This window comes from Lonchura striata, chromosome 3 (genome assembly GCF_046129695.1).
Source record: "Lonchura striata isolate bLonStr1 chromosome 3, bLonStr1.mat, whole genome shotgun sequence".
Lineage (NCBI taxonomy): Eukaryota > Metazoa > Chordata > Aves > Passeriformes > Estrildidae > Lonchura > Lonchura striata.
In genome coordinates this window covers 25,353,068-25,372,719 of record NC_134605.1, presented here as the reverse complement: position 1 = coordinate 25,372,719, position 19,652 = coordinate 25,353,068, and the positions used below count along the sequence as shown (strand labels likewise).

Sequence of the window (19,652 nt, the reverse complement as noted above, 5' to 3'; positions counted from 1 at the left end):
AAGCTATTGAGCCTAAAAAGACCAGCAAAAACTCCTGTATTTTTGTAATTATCTCATCACACTTCTTCTGTGCATTATTCCAGTAAATGAAGAGTTGGAGTGTAGGCACAAGGGCTCATGCCCAGCCCAGCCGGCTGCTGCCCTCTGCCTTCCTCCACGTGCCGCGGGTGGCTGCGGAGGCTGCGTGCCCTTTCCCCGGGCTCGCAGGGGAGCTGTGCCCGTCCCACGCCCGGGGCGCTTTCCTGGCAGGAGCCCGCGGCGGGGGCGGGCGTGGTCCGAGGGCGGCGTGTGTGCTGTGACGGTGCCGCGTGTGGCCACCGCGCAGCGTCACTCCTGCGCTGCTGACACCGCGGCCACCGGCCTGCGGGGACGCCCAGTGTCCCCCCTGCTGTGCCTGCCTTCCCTGAGCACTGCGGGACTAAGCGGAGTGCCCGGGGGTGATGTCCAGCCTGGTGCGGTGGTGGGCACACCTTCCTGCCTACATCGTGTTGGTCAGTGCGGACTGTCCCATGGATGAGGGTTTCTTCAACCGCCATGTGCCCTGGGGGGCCGGGCCCAGAGCTGTTGAACCTTGGATGTTATTATGCGAGGATCTTGACAAAGGAGTAGCCTGGGGACTGACTTTTATGCTGGAAAATACAGTCTGTTAAACTCTCGGCTGTCTGACCTTCAAGAAATTTATATGGACTGTTTATCTTTGGGTAGTTCCTCTTTCCTGTGAAGACACTGTCTGAATCCTCCTGCTGTCTTCCACCAACCTTGTTTTTCATGCACACCTCATCTTCTTTTAATTTCTTCTGATCTCAGACTCTTGCCTATTTTCTCTCTGATGATTCCCATTTCCCTCTTGCACCTTAGTCCCTCTTTCTGAATTTGAACTGGGTATACATTATTTGGTAGTGATGAGTAAAACTCCCATGAGTCCTGAAACTAGAGGAAAGATAACCTGCCCTGTTTCAGTTTCAGCCTGTGGCAGCCTGGCAATCAGCTGCCTACTGTGGGCACTATCCACCTCACTCTCTGCATGTCTGTGTAGTGAAGAGAAAGCTGAAAATTTTGGCTACTAAAAGCAAATCTGGCAAGCGTATGCAAGTCAATCTTTTCCAAGGAAGAGCAAAAAATCCCAGTAGTGACACCAGCCCAGCCTCCCTGCTAAATTTCATGTCCCTGTTTCTGAAATGCAAAGAATTTTCTTAAAAGTTTAATAATTCTTTGAATACAATTAAAGCCTATGTTCCCCATGGTCATTCGTAGAAAAATGACTGAGTCATATTTGTTCTGTTTTTCCTAAAAAATCATCTCAAGGGGCAGTGTGTGTGATCATGTGAAGAAAAGTCTTGGCAAACTGAGGGTGACTGAAAATGTGGCCTTAAAATAGGAAGTGTTGACTAGCCATAACCAACAATTTGTGTGGATGATAATATGATAAAAATAAAAAGCTGAAGCAGGTAGGTACTAAAGCTAGAACATGCTAGAATTTCTTTTATCTGTGCAGTTTTAATTCTGCTCTGTTTTTCCAGTGTGGTCACTTGGCCAGAACAGAAATTATGCCACCTACTCTGAGTGCATGCACACAAGGAAGAAAAGCTGAGATTTTGCGAATCACTTGATGTGTAATTCTTGGCTAAATGCCTTCAGCACTGCTTTGGAACAATGTTTGTTGTGATTTTGTTAGGGTTTTTTTCCTCTTTTTATTTATTTGATACTGAATTTTCATTTTATTACATACAGCCTGAAGCAGAAAGGCAGAAACCTGTCATAATGAGCAATCCAACAGAGATTTCTAATAACTAAGCTAAAGAAGTGCCAGCTATTTTACGCTTCTGCATTTTCTGCTCTCTCAAGTGAAACAGGCATTAGGCTGTCAGGAAACTGAAAGCTGGTGCTGGCTCTGAATTGTATTTCTGAAACTGAAGTCTCTGTTTCTTGCATGACTTGTAACTGATCATTACATTCACTTTTGGTTTTATCTAGATGATACAGCATATGTTAATTTTCTCCACTCATTTTGAATGTTTTTACAGGTCTTTAACTGTATGTTATTTGCTATGCAGGATTACATGTTGGGAGGTGTGTAAAGAAACCCGGTTTAGCTTTCGTTCAAAGCATTTACCGAATTTGCCAGATCATGAACAACTGGAAAATCATGGAAACTGTATCTTCTGTAGAGTGATTGCTTGCAGTAATTTAGTTACAACCAAATGAGACAAAAATATGCCCCTGGGAATTGTATTTTGAGGAAAATGACTGTGTTGCAAGCAGTGAAGTACTAGCAATGTACTAGGCCAGGGAATCCCCTGTTTCTGTTCCTCTGTTCACCCACTAAATAAATCCTGCCTTGCAGCAAATGGTAAATTGTGCAAGTACAGAGATGTTCACTTTGCTGTAATTCAGGGTAAATGCTTGGTAAAATTATCAATCAGTTTACTAAATACTATTCGTTTTACCGAAATGAATAATCTGCAGCATGTTAATTTGCTCTCCCAATTCATACATGTTGTGACTTCAGATGGAGAAAATTTAGTAAAGGTTACATCTTAATTTCTCTAAACTCTGGTTATTTAAAGTTGGTTTGAGCTCACCTTTCAGTAACAAGTAAACTGAGATGGATTGTCCAGCAGCCCAGCTATGGAGCTCAAGCAGAGGTTTGTATGATCAAATGCAAATCTTGTGTTCAACCTTAAAGGTCACTCCTGATTTCAGTGGCTGTGATGTCAGTGGGGAAACCCTGTTGCACTTTTGTCTGTCCTCATGCAAAGGTCTGAAAACGTCAAAGAAAAGCAAAGCCATTGCTTAGAAAAGGCTACAGAATAGAAACTAACCACAGGTTCTCAGTGACTTCTAAGCAACACCACATTATTTCATCAGCTGCTGCTTGTATCAAAACTTCAGGCTATTCTCAGTCACTATTTCTTTAGCTTAGATTGTTTTGCTTTTCAGCTGCTTCTTAAGATGATGTTTTGTTGACAAACATGGGATGATCTATTTGTTAAGTAATGGATACTACAATGTTTAAGATGATTTCTTATCCAAAATAATTGGACAGAGTGCCCACCGTAAGTTCCTTATTTGTATTAAGTTTTGGAATTAAGTATCATGCATTTTTTTCCCAGGCTTTCCTTCTGCTTTAGCAGATAAACCTAAGGTGTAGAGATTAACCATTTATGAAGGGCCAGACAGAAATTTCGTGGCTAAGACCAGAAACTGAAGCCAAGTTCCCTGAATGCGAGACCCTTTTTCTTCAGTCAGGTTGTCTATGCCCACAGTGGGGATTCCCAGTGCACAAGTTACTGTATCTGGCTAAGGACTGTTTTAAGGGTTCGGTATTTCTAGAGACTACTAACACCAGCTACTGATTTTTAACCCACTGTTTACATGATGGCCCACAATTCTTTCCTGTTGCTTTTTATAAGCTTACAAATTAAACAACTTTTCCTTTCAGATTATCTTCCTAACAACAACAATAATAAAAAAACCCCACAAATTTGTTTTCTGCTTATTTTTGTTTCTCTGTAAAATAGTATCACTTAGAATTTTAGTACAACCCACAGTGCCACAGAATTGCCAGATGCAAATCAACGCCTTATTAAATACTCATAGGTAAGTTCTTTGTCCTAATATTGTGGGAGTGAGTGAGAGTGGTAAGGAAGAATCCCATTACTTCTTGATAGTAAAACTGTAAAAAAAATAGGGTGACTTATTTTCTAAGGAGTATCTCCAGAAAAGGAATGGATGCTAAGTGTACATATTTATTTGAAAACATTATTAATGTTACAGATGAGATGTGAATTGGTATATTGCTATATCTTTGTGAAAGAATGGCAGAGTTTACAGCAAGTTTTTGGAATCCATTTCCCTTACAATATATCAATACTTATATTAATGTTCTGTTTTTAGCATGGTGGACATTTATCACTCAAAATTCCAGTCAACTCAAGTGGAAGCATTGTCTGAAAGTGAGGTGTGTGATTGGGTTCTTGACTCTTAACTGTTCTATATTGCTGTGAATGTATTATTGCTTGACCCCAAATTTAATAAACTTATTCCTGGAATCAAACTTGTCCAGTGCAGTGAACATGCACCATGAGCGTGTCTCCAGCACCAAGAATGTACTATTGCTTCATGAGTTAAAGCCTGCCAAATAAAGCTGGAAAAACACTCAGTTGAGAGAAGTTGACATACCCCTTCCCTTTTCCAGCTTTAGGAGTGTGAATTTTCTGAAATTTCCAAATAATGCTGCTGAGCAGTCTCTGCTTGAGCATGTTCTGAGCCAAGATGGAGCTTCTCGTGCAAAAGGAACCATAGAGAATTGTGGCTCCCTTCCCTCTTCCTGAGCTCAGGCCAGGAGTTTGTGAAGACACCAAACATCTGTTCATAGAGCAGTGCTGTGTATATGGTGTTGGGGAACTCTGGGTTGGAAGACAGCCAGTAACTTTTGCAAAAGTTGAAAGAATGGTGGGTTATAGGCTTGTGAAGGAGAGGATATTGCAAAAGAGAAGTGGACAGGGTTGCTAGAGCATAGAATGGCTGTTAAGGAGAGGGGAAAAAAAACCTTTTTTAGTAGCGTATAATTAAGCAGTAGCTACTTCGCTATATATTGTTTTTAGAAACCACAATCAATTAGGTTTTTTTTTCATTTTAGGAGGTTCTTGCTGCCATCTTTGTCCCCAGCACACTTGAGTCCTTCTGTTGTTTCCAGGCTGGAGAGTTCTGCTTCATCAACTGCAGTGAATGGACTGCCTGTATGTAGGTAAGGAGCCAAACATGGGTAAAGGGAGCAAAAAGAACACCATGTTTATTTATTGCTGGTTTTTGTTATTTCAGATTAATTACAGGGGTGTTTATGAGGCAGGGTTGTTGACCACAAATATAGACTGTTCATAATGCATGTAGTCTGGGAGAAACTGTAATTGCTGTGCTAAATGTAATTTATTCTGTGGTTCCATTCAGCTATATATTTAATTTTATTTTTCCATTCTTCTTCTAGGGGCATTGGTAAACATTCTTCTAAGCAGGGATGGTAATGATGAGACAGTAATTGTCTAAGTAAATTATCCAAGTGGTAGCCTTTCTTTTTTTTTTTTTCTTCCTACATTTCTGGTGTCCTCTGGCATCAGAACAGAAGTATATGCTAGTCCTAGGTTATGTAAATTAAAAGTTCTGTCTGCATTGCAATTAAAAACATGTCAAGTCACATGGTTTCCACTTGACCAGTTACAGCAGTGCTCTTTTGCAAATAAGGTTTTAACCATGTTGCAAGTGTGAAGTCCTGAACTGACCAAGTCTGTAGTAACTAGGTCACCTACCAGAGTTTTTTGTGATGTAGGTCATGGGAATATTTGCAGAAGCAAAAGTGCTGTAATTGCATAACTGTATGAGTATTTATGTTGACATTGAAACTTAAAGATGCATATTCAGGAGACAGAAACAATACCATGTGTAATTAAGATATGTAAAAGGAATATAAATTCTAGTTCTTTTAAAAAAATCCAACAGCTAAACTGTGGAGTCTAGGGCATCCCTCTGGCTGCCCTGGAAGGTTTTGGCCCCTGGCAGGGGGTCAGGAACCCCCCTGGACAGAGCCCCCAGAGACACTGTTTCTGATCTCTGTCCATGGAAAAGAGTTTTCAGTCTTACAGGATGAATTACAAGCTCTGAGTGTTTGATATAAGTAATAATTAAGTGTGGCACGGGGGCAAAAGTAAAATTTTAAGTTTCTAGATTAGGGGTTCAAAGGGCACAAGATGGAGGAAATTGGGTGTGTCTTGTCCTTTTTCTTCTTCTTCATGCCCTCCATGTTTCACTGTAGTTTTGGCATTTTTCTATTGGTTTAGGTTGGGGACACACTGTTCAACGTAGGTGGCAGATATTGGCACATTATTGTAAATATAGCACACATAGTTTTTGGTGTATAATGTTTGTAACATCCCACTGAGGGCAGAGCCCCACACGCTGCCCTGCAGGACAGAGCTGCGGCAGGGCAGCAGAACATGTTAGAGATAAGCAAGAATAAACAACCTTGAAAACAGCACAGACAATTATGACTTCTTCTTTGGCAGCGGGGCTGACAGAGACTTTCTACAATCTCAGAATCATCTCAATACCACAGATTCCGACACTAAACAGCATGGATTTTTTGAATTAATGTCATTATTTCAGATCTGTTTGCTAATGGGGTTTTTGTACCCCAAGAGCACAGGCATTGCCCATGTTGGGCAAGAAGAATTAGGAGCAGTAGCATAAGAGAGCTCAGGTGCCCCAAAAAGAAAGCAGTGCATCACATGTGAGGGTTGGGTTGCCATGCAGCCAAGGAGCTGTAGCCTTAGGCTACTCCTGCAGTGGAGTCAGGATGAAACTCCCCCCACCACATTGTCCCAAAGCCCTGGCAGTTTCAAAATTAACAGGTGAAAAAGGTAGCACCAGCAATTCCCAAGACAGCATCTGTCATAGAATGGAATGCTATCTTGGAAAGGAACCTCAAAATCATCTGGTTCAACCTTTCTTGTCAAAAGCACAATCTAGACAAGATCGCCCAGTGCCCTTTCCATCTGAATCTCAAAAGTGTCTAGCGCTGGGGAAAAGAAAGCTGTAATTAAAGGAGTTAAGGAAAAGTGGAATTAAAGCTTTTGTTGCAGCAGCAGCTTTTTCCCCGAGAGCCATAGTTTCACTTGGTGAGTCGGGTAAGTTTGAAAGACTTGGGGCAGTAAAAGTATCCAGATGTGAATCAGGTCTCCCTGCCAATCTCACAATTGCAACAGTCTCTGCAGGCTGTTTATAGGGGGTGTGGAGCATAATGAATACTAATTAAGAGTGGTAGCCAGTTTTACTTTAGGCAAGTGTCTCTGCTATTACCGTGTCTGAATCTCCTGGAATCAGCCAGCTACAGAATTCACTTCTCTACAGCATCCATGCCTTTGGGAACAGATTTGGTTTCTCTCTTATTGAATTATAAGTCTCTAGTATCTCTAAAACTTTAAAGTGGTATTAAATCTGGATTGGTTAAATCTCAGGATTTTGCTTTTACAGGGTAAGAGAAGGTGGTAAGAAAAACTGAAATAGCTGTATTATTTTTTAAAAGTAACAAACTTAAGTAGACCTATAGATTTGGCTTTTATCTGGTTTTCTTTTAAGCAAATGATTATGTATATGGACAGAACTGCTTTTCAAATTCAGTGGGAACATTGGTCTCAGTTGAATTTCAGTTACGCAGATGTTTATTTATGCAGGTTTCCTTCTAATGGGAACTCAGGAAAAGACACAGTCAGCTCTCTTTGGCTCCTTTTCTTGGAGATGAGATCTGAAGATAGTGCACAGAGACTAAAGCTCTCCACTTTGCACATGTAAATCTTGACCTCATTGTTCTGGAAGAAGCAGTAAACCAGGAGTACATGAGCAGTGGTGCAAGCAGGATTTTTGTGCCCAGTGAGGAAATTGTGTTTGTCACCACGAGGGGACATTTTATTGAGACACCACAAAGCTGAGAGAGTTACTCACCATCACTGAGACAATGGTATCAAGGCCCTGAAGGGACAAGCTGCTGTGACAAGCAGGAGTAAAACCAGTGGAACTGTAATCAGAGACTTTATTCCGAATGCCCTCCATTCCTTACTTTCTACTCTTTTGATACCAGAGCCGTAATGCTTACCTTAGAATCCGAGGGGCTGGTGCAATGGAAAGGTTTAGGTGGCAGGTACCAGTCTCAGCCTTTGAGAAACAGAGAACTGAACAGGTTGACTTTTCAGCACTGCTGCCTGACTTGCACCCCAGGGTCTCGTTGGAGACTGATCAGAAGTGGAGCTGGGACACCCACGACTTTAATAATTTGTCTTTTTTACATCTGCCTGTTAAGGAACCTTTCCATGGAGCAGTTGCCTTTTCTTTATATTCAACTTTATACATGACATTAACCTTCATTAAACTCTGGCTCTTGTCCTAATTAATTGTTTTGGCCACTGGCTGCTCTCTTGTCAGCTCTTTCTTGGGTTAGGCCTTCTCCTTCCTCTGGTTCCTGCACATACTTGCCAGAAGCAGCTTGTGGTGTCTGTTGTGTTTCCATTCAACAGGCTGTGTCTACAGCTGTTATTTCCACTGCACAGAGCAAAAAATCATTCAGTTCCTCTTTTTTGGATTTGTATTGCACAAAAGATCTCTTGAAAAAGTAAGTTTTTTCTTGGCTTGTTGTTCTTCTTAATTAAAAAAAAAAATCAGACTATGTGTATTCTTTACTTGCACACAGTGCTTAAGGTACATGGAGTATTTTTTTCAGGCATCTGAAAATGTTCTCATGGTGCCTGACACATTACTATACCTAAGGCTCAGTATTTCAGATTGAAAACCCAGAGGATGTTGTTTGGATTTGATCTGTTTTCAACAATAATAAGGCTCACAAGTGGAAATCCTGTGCAGGTGAATGAGCATTTATCAAACTCATTGTTATATGAGAGGTTAACCACAACATTGATTACAAAAGCGACGTCTAACTTTCCCCAGATGTCCTAAAAGCAAAACTGACAAGTCATGTAGCAACTGCCAAATGAACAAGACAATGAAATAGCAAAACTCATTACTGTTCTGGGTGAGAAATCAAGGGCTTTCAACCCTGTCATTCAGAAAGCTCAGTCTAATAATGGTAGCCTTACTAAAACGTAGGCCTCGTTAATAATTCTAAATTATTCTGTTGCAGGATGGCAGCAAGCTGGATGCACAGGCACGAAGTGCAGACAGCAGCGGGGTGAGCAACCTGGTTGTGGTTTACTCCGAGTTTATTGTGGCCAACTACTGCCTGTAAGGCTTTGCGTGCTGAGGTGGCACCTGTGACACACAGCCCCGGGCAATCTGTAAGAAAGGGCTAATGCAGGGCCTGATAAGGTGTGTAGTGGCCAATTTACAAACTGCAGGTTTGCTTTGCATTTGTAGGAGGATTTGTTGTGTAATCTTGTCGCAGAAGGTGTTACGTGTTTACCTTTGGCTTGAAGAATGGTGTCACTTTCTGTCATTCTTGGGTGTAATCCTTTAACCACTCAAATCAGAACTGCAGGAGTCATTGGGCTAGAGGGTGAAAATTAAGGTGTGAGACTTCAAATTAAGAGGAGATATAGCTGTTGGGGCTGTCCTGAAAGAAGGTACCTTTTTCACCTCTAAGGTAAGGTGGCCTTGTCATTCTCTGCAACTTCCTGAAAGGAGGTTGTGCCCCGGTGGGGGTCAGGCTCTTCTCCCAGGCAAGCAGCGATAGGACAGGACAACACAGTCTTAAGCAGCACTGGGGGGGTGTTTTTGTTGGACATTATGAAGGATTTCTTCACTGAAAAGGTGATTAGATACTGATTAGATACTGATTTGGTGGTGGTGGTGGTGGATTCACCAACCCTGGGGGTGTTCAAGGAAAGACTGCATGTGGCACTCACTCCCGGTGTCTGCTTGACAACTTAACGTTCAGTCAAAGGTAAGATTCTGATCTCAAAGGTTCTTTTCCAACCTAATTGATTCTGATTATTGACTTTAGAGACAGTCATCTGAGATTCTTGAAGCTCAAGGTGATGTTAAGTAGCTTAAACTCCTTGTGAGCCCTGAGGAAAAAGGGAAGTCCTGTAATAAAAATCTGGATGAATGATTGTTATCCTCTGTAGTGGACCCAGTGCACAATGACTGGCTGGTGTGTGTTGGAGTTTTAGGGAGCAGCAGAATTACTTTAGGAATACATTGCCTGTATATTTTTATGCAGTTTTCATTATAAACTAAGGTATTCTAACAGCTTGCTCTAACAGCTTGCTCTTGCCAAAATGACAATTCCTATCCTTCCTTCTGCCTCCTTATGCTTTGTGGCTTCCCTTTAAAAGCAGCCACAGTGATCTGGCTTACAGAGGTAATCTATTTTGAAAAAAATCATTCTGGGCAGAAAAAGGTGGTTTTCTGCTGACTTAGCTCCTTCTGCTCAGCTTGAGCTCATCTCGTCCCTAAGTCCTCTCCCTGCAGCTCTACTGCATCATATGAATCCTTACTGTAGCATAAAGAAGGAGTTTGCAGTTTTAGCGACCACTTCAGAGGTCACTAATCAGCTTCACTGTAATGAGAGGCTTTTATGGAAAATGAAAACACTGCTCCATCTTTCTCTTTGCCTGCCAACAAACATTTAAAGTTTTTTCTGTTCAATAATGCAACTCCCCAAACTGTGCTGTGTTTATAGCACTGGGATGAGTAGAAGGGAATAGGAAATGCTTGAGAGGGCTGGGGGAGAAAGTGCTTGAGAAGTTCTGCTCTGAGTACTAATCCTGGAAAGGAAGGAGTGTGAATTAGACATTTCAAGGAGGTTTATCAATTTCTCAGGCTAAAAATACAGTGTTATGCTACAGCTCCATGACATTGGCACTCTGTCAGGAAGCAGGCACCTCTGCCCAAATTTGTCTTCCAGAAACTTGTTCCGGCCTTGGTGCCATCACATTCCTTCCTGCTGGCAGCGACATTTCTGTGATTGCACATGGAACTGGCTCCAGCAGAAAAACTGAGCCAGCAGAAAAAAAACAATACTCTTGTTTCCTCCAGGTTACTGTTATGCATGCTCCTGTGTCTCCAAAGGAGTGCTTGGAACTTGGAAAGTGTGGGAATGTAGAGGAGTGAGTTACCTGGATGGATGGAGACAGAGAGGGGACACTGTCTTATTCTGACACTACTCCAGTGTTCATTTAACTATCATGGTTTTGTGCTTGGCATTTTCATGTAATGAGCTGTTCATCCCTTCCAGAAGTTGCATCATGAGTGAATAAGGCAGAAGTGTAGGAGCAAGGAAGTATCTTCTCTGAATTTTATTGGGGAAATTGAGGCTTAGAGAATTAAACAACTTGCCTAAGAGTAGAAAGGCTGACTTGCCAAGAGCCAAATTCCAGTCTCCTGAATCACAGCCTTGTGTCTTATCCACAAGACCTACCTTTCTCTATTAGCATTTCCTTTCTCTCCACCCTGTTTTGAGGGAGGCACTGTAGCATTGTTCTATGTCAAACAAACTCGAAGTGTGGTACAGGAACACTTCCAGCAGAGTGACTTGAACAACCTTTGAGTTTATTATTAATCTGGAAGCCATAAATATTTTGAGAATGGCTTCTGCACTGGAACCTTCCTCAGGACCAATAACCATAAAAGCTTTAACCACCAAAAGGTCTGACAGTGTTTAAGATGCCTTTGACATTAAAAAACATACTTCTAACAGCAAGAAGTTTCTTAAGGCATAGAGGATTGGAAATTTCTAAGCTGGCAGTAGGTGAGGCTTGAGATAGAGTGGACAGGAAAACAGGACTTAACTTTGTTCCTTAAGGAAAGAAGAGAATGATTTTATTAATACTATTCTTGCTCCTAGTGATGTACCCTTATTAGGAGAGCCATATGCTGAAAGTACCAGGCCAGTGACAAGAGCCTTATCTTTGATCGAAGTCAGATAGCCGGGAACAGGAAATAAAGACTTAATGGTTTGCCTGTCGGCTCTCCTGTCACAGCTAGCTTCATTGGGCAATGCCTGTGCTAAGAAGAGCCATGTCCTAGGCTTGACAAATACCATGTCAAACACTCGGTCCTCTGCTGTAGGAGGTTTTAGTGCTGGCTTTTTATTCCTCCACTTTAGCCTTGCTTGTCCGTGACTTACTCCTTGTAGCTATGTGGGCGTTTACTGTGCTAGCACAGCAGCCAGTGAAAAGCAGGAGGGTAGGACTTGGCTTTGGACTTGATCAGTAGGGAGAAATCAGTACTTAAAACACTTGCTTTAACTGGAAGACAGGAAGTGAAGCACTGGATCAGACTGGCCTAAGAATTCTCGTATCTCACCTCTGGCTATAGCCAAAGTCAGCTGACAAAAATAATAGTGAAGCACCTGGCTTTTGTTATGCAATGCTGCAAGAGGGGAATTCCATCCTGCTTTTTGCAGTGATCTGCATATACCCAAAGCTATGATATGTTCTTACACTGCTGACAAGGTTTCTGTGATTGCCAAAGCTGTACTGCAATCCTCTAGTTCACCTCACTCTCCCGGGATAATCCCTGTGCCAGGGATTCCGATGGCAGCAGAGCAGAGTTGCATACAGGGTAGTCAGGAATAGAGCAATATCCTCATGCTTGTACAACTTTGAGTAAGGCCTCTTTCATTTGCTTAGGCTTTTGCCTTTTTCTTGGGAAGGCTTCTTGGTTTCCATAGCATTTAGGGACATGAGTCTTTTATAAAAACAGCTATGCTGGTCTTAGACTAAAAGCTCCCTTTGTCCCACTGTTGTGATTTTCCCTGGCCATTGGCTTATGGCTACTGCTAGAGAAAAACAATCAAGAAAACATCTCCTCCTCATGCTGTCCTTCCTCAAGTCACTTTGTTCATGGTCTTCCTGAGCCGGATCTAGTCTGTGTGTTCTGATGATGTGAGTTCATAGATTTTACACAGTGCAAATCTGCACTGTTTATCGCAAGTTGTTTTCATTTGAAGGAAGAGAGATAAAGTTTTTGGGATCGTATAAGAAGTGCAATCCATTAGTATTTTTTCTTTAAAATAATATCAAGGAGCAGTTTGTACCAAAGACCCTGCTGTGTATGTGAAATACCACCTCAATTTCAAACGTGCAATCTTAAGGATTATCTTTGAGTAGCCTGTTCCTGCAAGTCCTAAGAGTTAGAGTTCAAAAGAGCTGGGGAAAAGTAGGGAATGTTTATTATGTTTTAGTCATAACACGGTATTTGTATTGCCTGGAATACTGCCCTTAATTTCACATCGGTTTAGATTGTGTACCCTACCATAATACTTTCCTTCTGAAGAAATCAGTAGATACTTTTGTTTTGAGCCACAGTCTCCATGGTCCCCTGGTCTGTGTTTACTCAGTAGTGTCATGGGCTCGAGAAATAGATGGGAACCAGAGATATAAACTGTATTTAGGGAAGCAACTAAATTAATTCTTTCTGAGATGTCACATTTTTTACTATCAGAGATTTGGAAAACCAGCCTGAAGATAAGTAAGGGTAAATATTTAGTTTACCTTTACATCCAAACTCAAAACTCACATCTACAGCTTCAGCTATCCCACAGGAATTGCACCCCTTTCTTTTTAAAAATCCTGTCCAGGTCACTCCTGTGATCTGCAGGGATGCCCTCAAATTGGGAGCATTTCTCTGGCTGTTTAGTCCTGTGAATAAAGGCTTGTCCAAAACTTTCCCCACCAGGTGATCAGTTTAAAAACTGAAGTATCTTCTAATATGAATTGTTGATGAGCTGATTGTTTGGATGGAGCACTTAGCAGAGAGGATTCAGGATGCAGATTTCCATATTTGCTGCCATGTTATAGAGCAACACAATTTTATTTGTGGTCTCTTTGTCAGTTGGTGCTTTGTGGTCACGTGTGCTTGTGTAGGTAAAGTTTAAGTTTAAGTTTTAAAGTTCGGGTTTAAGTTTAAAATATTGAACCTGCTTTATTGTACATTATCAATTATAGTGAATCCAAGAAATCCCTGAAGATGTAAAAGTCTAGTCTGAATTTCTTATACTTTTAGGGCATTACTGGTTTATATCTTTTATGTTGTTTTGTTTTGGCTTTTTTGTGGGAAAGAAAATAAGAAATTACATTCTTCTGGCAAGAAACTAACCCACAGCCATAGAATTATTTTATTATAACATCTGAATAATGTAGTTTTTCTTCTCTTCAGTCATCTAAGGCTAATGTTACAGACATTTTGATTATCCTGTGTTCTCCCTAGGATTCTTTGACTCCAATTTCAGTTATAAGTTTGTCAGGGGTGCAACAATCCTACCATGTGACAAACCATGAATCTTTAATAAGGAAAGCTTTGCTTGAGGGGTGGAAAAAGATAATTTTTGTTTATAGGAAATGGCTGGATAGTTGAGCAAACTAAGGTTATAAAGAAAAGTATTGTTCAGATGGACTACAGAGCAAGAAGAATAATAAACATTTGGCAACCTCTTCTGCTTAGTTACATGAATTGGTGTGTATAAGTTTTCAGATTGTAGAACAGCATTTTCAGCTGTTCTTCATTTATGTACATCCCAATAACCTTAGCTTTAGAAATAGCATAGTGGGGGGAAAAAGCAAGAACCTATCTGTTTTGTACCTCACTTGATTGTTCTTTCAGGCTTTTCTTGTTATTTTATTAATCTTTCTTTTTCAGGGATACTAATTGATTTAACTGCATTTTCACACGGGACAGTTTATTCCACTCCCAGATTAAAGATTTAAGAAAAAAAATTAAATTTTATTGTCAGCTAAGCAATCTTACACCACAGCTAGGTGTGGCCTTCCTGTTCCTTTGTGTTCCTCTTTTTTCAGGTGTTTTTTAATTTGCCCCCAGATTTGTTTGTTTGTTACTGACCTCTCCACCTGATCCAAACATGGGGCTGTTCCCAGTGTCCAACTCCTTGGCTTCACCTTGCTGTGTAGGGGCCAAGCTGTGAGATGCAGGATCTGGGATGCTCCAAGGGTTTGATAGAGTTGATCACTGTGACTGAATGGGCTCAGGTGATTATTTCTTTCTTTACCTGCAATCTTGGTCTATCTGTAGTATGTACAGCTTATTTATTGAATCAGAGTGGGCTGAGAGGGGCATTCAAAGTCTGTCTCCTTTCAACCCCCCGCTGTGGGTAGGAACATTTTCCCCTAGACTAGGCTTTTCCAAGCTCCATCCAGCCTGGCCCGGAGCACTTCCAAGGATAGGGCATTCCCAGCTTCTCTGGCTAGGCTTGTTCCACTGCCTCACCACGCTTACAGTAAAGAATTCCTTATCAGTATCTAATGTAACCCTGCCCTCTGTCAGTTTAAAGCCATTCCTCCTTGCCCTATTGCTACAGGCCTTGGTAAAAGTCTATCCTTGTCCGTCTTATAAACCCCGTGAGGGGCTTCGGTAGGCACTGGAAGGCTGCAGTACAGTCTTCCCTGGAGCTCTCCCTTTCCTGGGCTGACCCCTAGACTCCACGAAACCTAGAAAAAGACGGATAAGGAGAGTGCTTGGTCTCTCGAGGCTGACAGAGCGGGGGGTGTCGGAGCGATGCCCTGCGAGGGCGAGGGTACGGAATGAAGTAGGCTCTCGCTGTACCTGCCCCGCTCTGAAAGCAGAGGAGCTGAACTTTTCCCTCCGTACTTTTGGCTACCGGGCAGGACCGGACGACAGACTTGTGCCTGCTCTCCCCGCGGAGCCGCAGTCCCGGAGCGGGGTCTGCCGGTGCCGGGCGGGACGGGCGGGGCGAGAGCGGGCGGGGGGCGGCCGCGCACCGCCCCGCAGCTCAGCGCGCACGTCCGCCCGCCCGCCCCACGGGAAATTCCCCCTGAAAAGGGCGGCGAGCCCGGCAGCCGCGGCCGTCCGTGTGTCCCTGCGAGGTGTGCGGCCGGGCCGGAGCCCCGCGGCGCAGAGGCCGGAGCGGAGCTGTCAGCATGGCCGGTGAGCGGCGGGGCCGGGCGGGGGGCGCGGGCGGCGGCCCCGGGGGGCTCCGAGCACTCTCCGCCCTCCTTGGCTGGGCGCGTCGGGTGTTTACACTGCGAGGCTGAAGCGGCGATGGGTTGTTCGGATGAGTCGCTACGGGATCTTATGCCGCTGTTCGATTTCAAATGGATTTCTTCGGTCTTAAAATTGTGGAGTGGGGGCGTTTAGGTGTTAAAGAAGCGCGCGGGTCTCTGTCTGGGATGGAGGCAACAGGCTGAAGGTTGGGTCGTGCCCATCAGGATCCCGTTCTCATCGGAACTGTGAGAAATAGTGATGGCACAAATGCAAAGTAATGCAGATAAGGGATCGTGCTTTGAGTCATTACAACAAAATGCATAACTAAGTTTCTAGAGGCTAAATTAAACCGAGTTTGTCATCCTTTCGGGAGGCGTCTCTGGTATCTTCCTTAGGGTTAAAAAAACCCCCCTAAATTTAAAAACTCGGCTATACTAATTAGAATAGTATTTCTAGGCAAAGCTGCTTTTCAGAACATGAGTGTGTGTTCTGTTCCCACGTAGCAAGGTATGAGCTTTCACTCCTGATAAAAATATAGGTATGCTAACTATCAACATGGAGAGAAAACAGCTGGACTTGTGCTTTAAATGTTATGATGTATTTTAAAGTGGCAACAATTAAGCAGGAGAGAGCAGTTTCGGGTTTTTTTCTTTATTTTTTTTTTTTTCTTCGTGTCTTTATGTATTTTCAGTGTAATTAGGAACCAGATAAGGAATTTTTTCTGCGGGTGAAGTTTAGAACTTCCTGGTACTAGCTAGCTTTTGTTTTTTTTTGTGGTTGTTTTTTTTTTTTTTCATTTGGTTGCCGTTTTGTAATGTAACACGATAGTAAAGAGGAAGTTCGTGAGCGTTGTTTGGTCTCTGTTAGAATTTGGGCGGTTTATGGAGCCGTAGGTTGATTCTTTTTCAAATCAAATCGTGTTATGTTTGCATTTGCTTTTGCTTAAATTGGGGTGTGCTGTAACAAAGCTTTCGCCATCCTCCCGCTTAGCCTGAGGTGGTGCAGAAGGTTGTAAGTGGACAGATTCTTGCTTTTTAGAATTGACAGACTTTGTGCTACCAGGGATTTGTTCAGAGCAGTGACATCAGAGTTAAAGAGCGATGCTTCTCCCATTTGTGTCTCATTGCAGACACCTCGGGCCGGAGGGTTTCGGGTGATACTTTCACATCTTCCACAAAGACCCACAGCTGCTCTGCTTTCACACGCAGATGCTGATGGAGAGTCTGTTCACCGGGCACTCCTGGCCGTTCAAGAAAATGACAAAATTGGCAGTTCCTTCAGAGCCTGCTTGTTCGGAGCAAAGGAACGAGACAGAGCCCTTGATCGGGTTGTCACTTTGCTTGGTGGCAGCATGTCACACTTCCTCCCCCATGGCACCGGCTGTGTTAAACTTCAAACTATCACAGGTTTCTTGTCATGGAGAGGTCTGATGGAAGTCTGTTCTGAGTTTTAATGATTGTCCTTTTGTTCCTCTTTGTATTGCTCAAAATGTAAGAATAAAACACCCTTCAATTCTTGAATGAGCAAAGTGGCTGAACTCTTACAGCTGTCACTGCTTCGACCTCTTTTCCTTGCTGAACTCTTGGAGCTGTCATTGCTTTTGCCTCCTTTCCTTGCGTATATAATTGGGAGACTTGCTCTCCTATATTCTCTTTAAAATTATTCGGTGTTGTATTCAGAACAGGAGGGGGAAAAAACAATTCAATAACAAAAAGAATGACAGGCAGGTTATAATGTGTAGCACAATATTTCTATTGCTAGCATCTGTATAGGCAATTAGAATTAATTACAAAGACAAATTAAACTCTTAAGAACTTAGATGTAGGATTAGCTAGATTTTTTTTTCTTCCATTTCAAGTGCTTTATGGAGTAGTTGCGGGCAGGCAGGTAATAAATAGGAATAGCTGTGTGTTTCTCTTCTAGAATTAGTGAGAGCTTGTGTTTTGGTGTATCTCACATTTGTTTGACACACAAAGTGAGACCTGAGGAGGGTAGATCTGTAGTGACTGTGTGGGAGCTAACAGAGACTCTGTGTGTGTGTGAGAGAGCAGATTGTGACATAGTTAAGCTGTGCCACTTCACAAGCACATTGCTGATTTACAGAAATAGGGAACACCGGACACTTGGCTGCAGAGTGCTGGTAATACCTCTCATTCTCACAAACAATGCTGTGTGTTTCCTCTCTACACAAAACATGATGACACTGATAATCACGGCAGGGATGATAACGTGATTCTTGAATAGAGAGAGAGGCAGCCAAGACAAAATGAAGTTTAATGTTTAATCTCTGGAGGCCGCCTCGTCACCAAGCTTTACTTTCCCACAAACACACCTGCTGCTGAGCGGTGGGTTTACCTTCAATGACATTTGTTTCGACCACAGCCCTGTAAAGATCACTGAGCCCAGAGTCTTAAAATAAAGGTCTCTTGAGAGGTGAGAAAATAGCCTTCTCAAGTGAATGTTGGTAGAATGTGAAGGAAATTGTTGGTTAAATCAGCAAGAGTTAAAGACTTCAAGTGATTGTGCTCTTGTAGTTTTGAGCAGCAAGGGTCTGGCTACCCACAATGTCTGTGGGTGTCCTGCATGTCTGGTTAGCAGCTATGTAAGCATGAGAATATCGCAGATTAGTGCCAGATTAGCAGGCACTTTGCTGTAATATGGTCATTAGAACTTGTAAAACAGATTTTTAATTTAGTATATGGATACATATCTGTATTCGTGCTGATCAATGCAATACCATAGGTAAGTTGAAGTGTGAAAAAATAGCCATACACAGATGCACGAGCATTTTGTGAGAAGCTCAGACTTCTGCTCTCTCTGAAACCAGCTTTACGTCATTTCTAGGCTTTTTTGTTATCAATGCCTACCTTCCCCTTCCCTTTTGCTTGTTTTCCAGAAAGAGAAAATATGCAAAGCTCATCTAAAGGAGAGCTAGGTAAAAGGCTGGGACTATCTAGAAAAGGAACCATCTTCTTCAGGAACTGCACCTAGACTAGTGGCTAATGTGTATTTAATGTGACAGCTCATGGTTGGTGATCAGAAAGTTATTTAAAATCTACCTGATGGGAGGTAATCAGTTTAGAAATTGCATTTTGACTGACTGTTAGAAATGTCTATAAAGAGTCCTGAACCACAGATCCCAAAGGTTTTGACCCCAAGCATAGTCTCAAGTGGAAGTGCATTGTGTTTTTGAAGGTTTTGCAGAGGCTCCAGTTGTTGAAGACCATTTCAGCATAAGAGCTGCTCCCACACAGTGGCAGATGCAGTTCCCCCACTGCTTGTAGGTGTGTGACAGATAAATGTGCATTCGGGTCAGACTGAGGTGATAGATGTCGTTCTTGCCATCCATCCCTTCTCTGCTGCTCTTGATTACTTTATCTCTTAGGTTATAATATTGTCATACTTTGGGTATGAACTGCTGCAGCACTGGAAATCTTTTGTGATCAACAAATCCCAGGCATAAAGTTCAAACTTTGTGTTGGCAGGGGTGCCTAAACCATTGTAGGTGCAGCAAAATAGAAGGCTTTATTATGGAGTTGGGGTTGGAATCCACCTCTTTGCCAAAACCTGTGTGCTGTGGATTCACAGGCAGCATAGACCTTGGGCAAAAGGAAGTAGGGGTTCTTTTACCTTTTCAGCACTTTCAATATACTTAATAACTGTTTTGCTTATTATGTTCAAGTCCAAGCACTTTTTTTTGAGTGCTGTGCCACAGGATATTGTCTGTCCTGTTTGTTTGCGATGCTCAGCCTTGCTTGAGGAGGATGCTATTATAGGAAGATGACAGAGAGGTCAGTAGACATTTCCATAAGCTACGTTCTTCTGATTGTGTAGCACAGTGATGATTCAACTTCAACAATATTTACTTAGCCTCTGTTGTTTGTTTTTCGCATGCCATCCCACTGTTGTCACTGTTTGATTGACTGTCCTGTTTGATGTTTTTAGAGAGATATATGAAATAGCTTGTTGCTGTCTGGCAATAAAATATCACTTGGAAAGTACTTAGGCTCTTGCTAAGTTAATGTCTTTCTAACCCCCTCATTGAAGAGTTCTGCTGTCTCTTATTCTCAGCTATCACTCTGTGTTTCCTAAAAACCTTCCTTCTGACAACTGCCCAATAGCTTTTCTGAGGTTTCATTGTCTGGGGAGATACTGCAACTAGAAACCAGCCCCATGGGAGATGGACAGCT

At 42.4% G+C, this 19,652-nt stretch overlaps 1 protein-coding gene across 1 annotated transcript in view; it reads left to right on the top strand.

The window, feature by feature from the left end:
- Nucleotides 1-15,287: 15,287 nt before the first annotated feature.
- The window catches only part of REL (REL proto-oncogene, NF-kB subunit), a 29,767-nt gene continuing 25,402 nt past the window's right edge, over nucleotides 15,288-19,652 (top strand). The window contains exon 1 of the mRNA XM_021527529.3: nucleotides 15,288-15,405. Within this exon, the coding sequence (XP_021383204.1) occupies nucleotides 15,399-15,405 (7 nt within the window). The 5' untranslated portion in view covers nucleotides 15,288-15,398. The remainder of the gene's footprint in view (nucleotides 15,406-19,652) is intronic.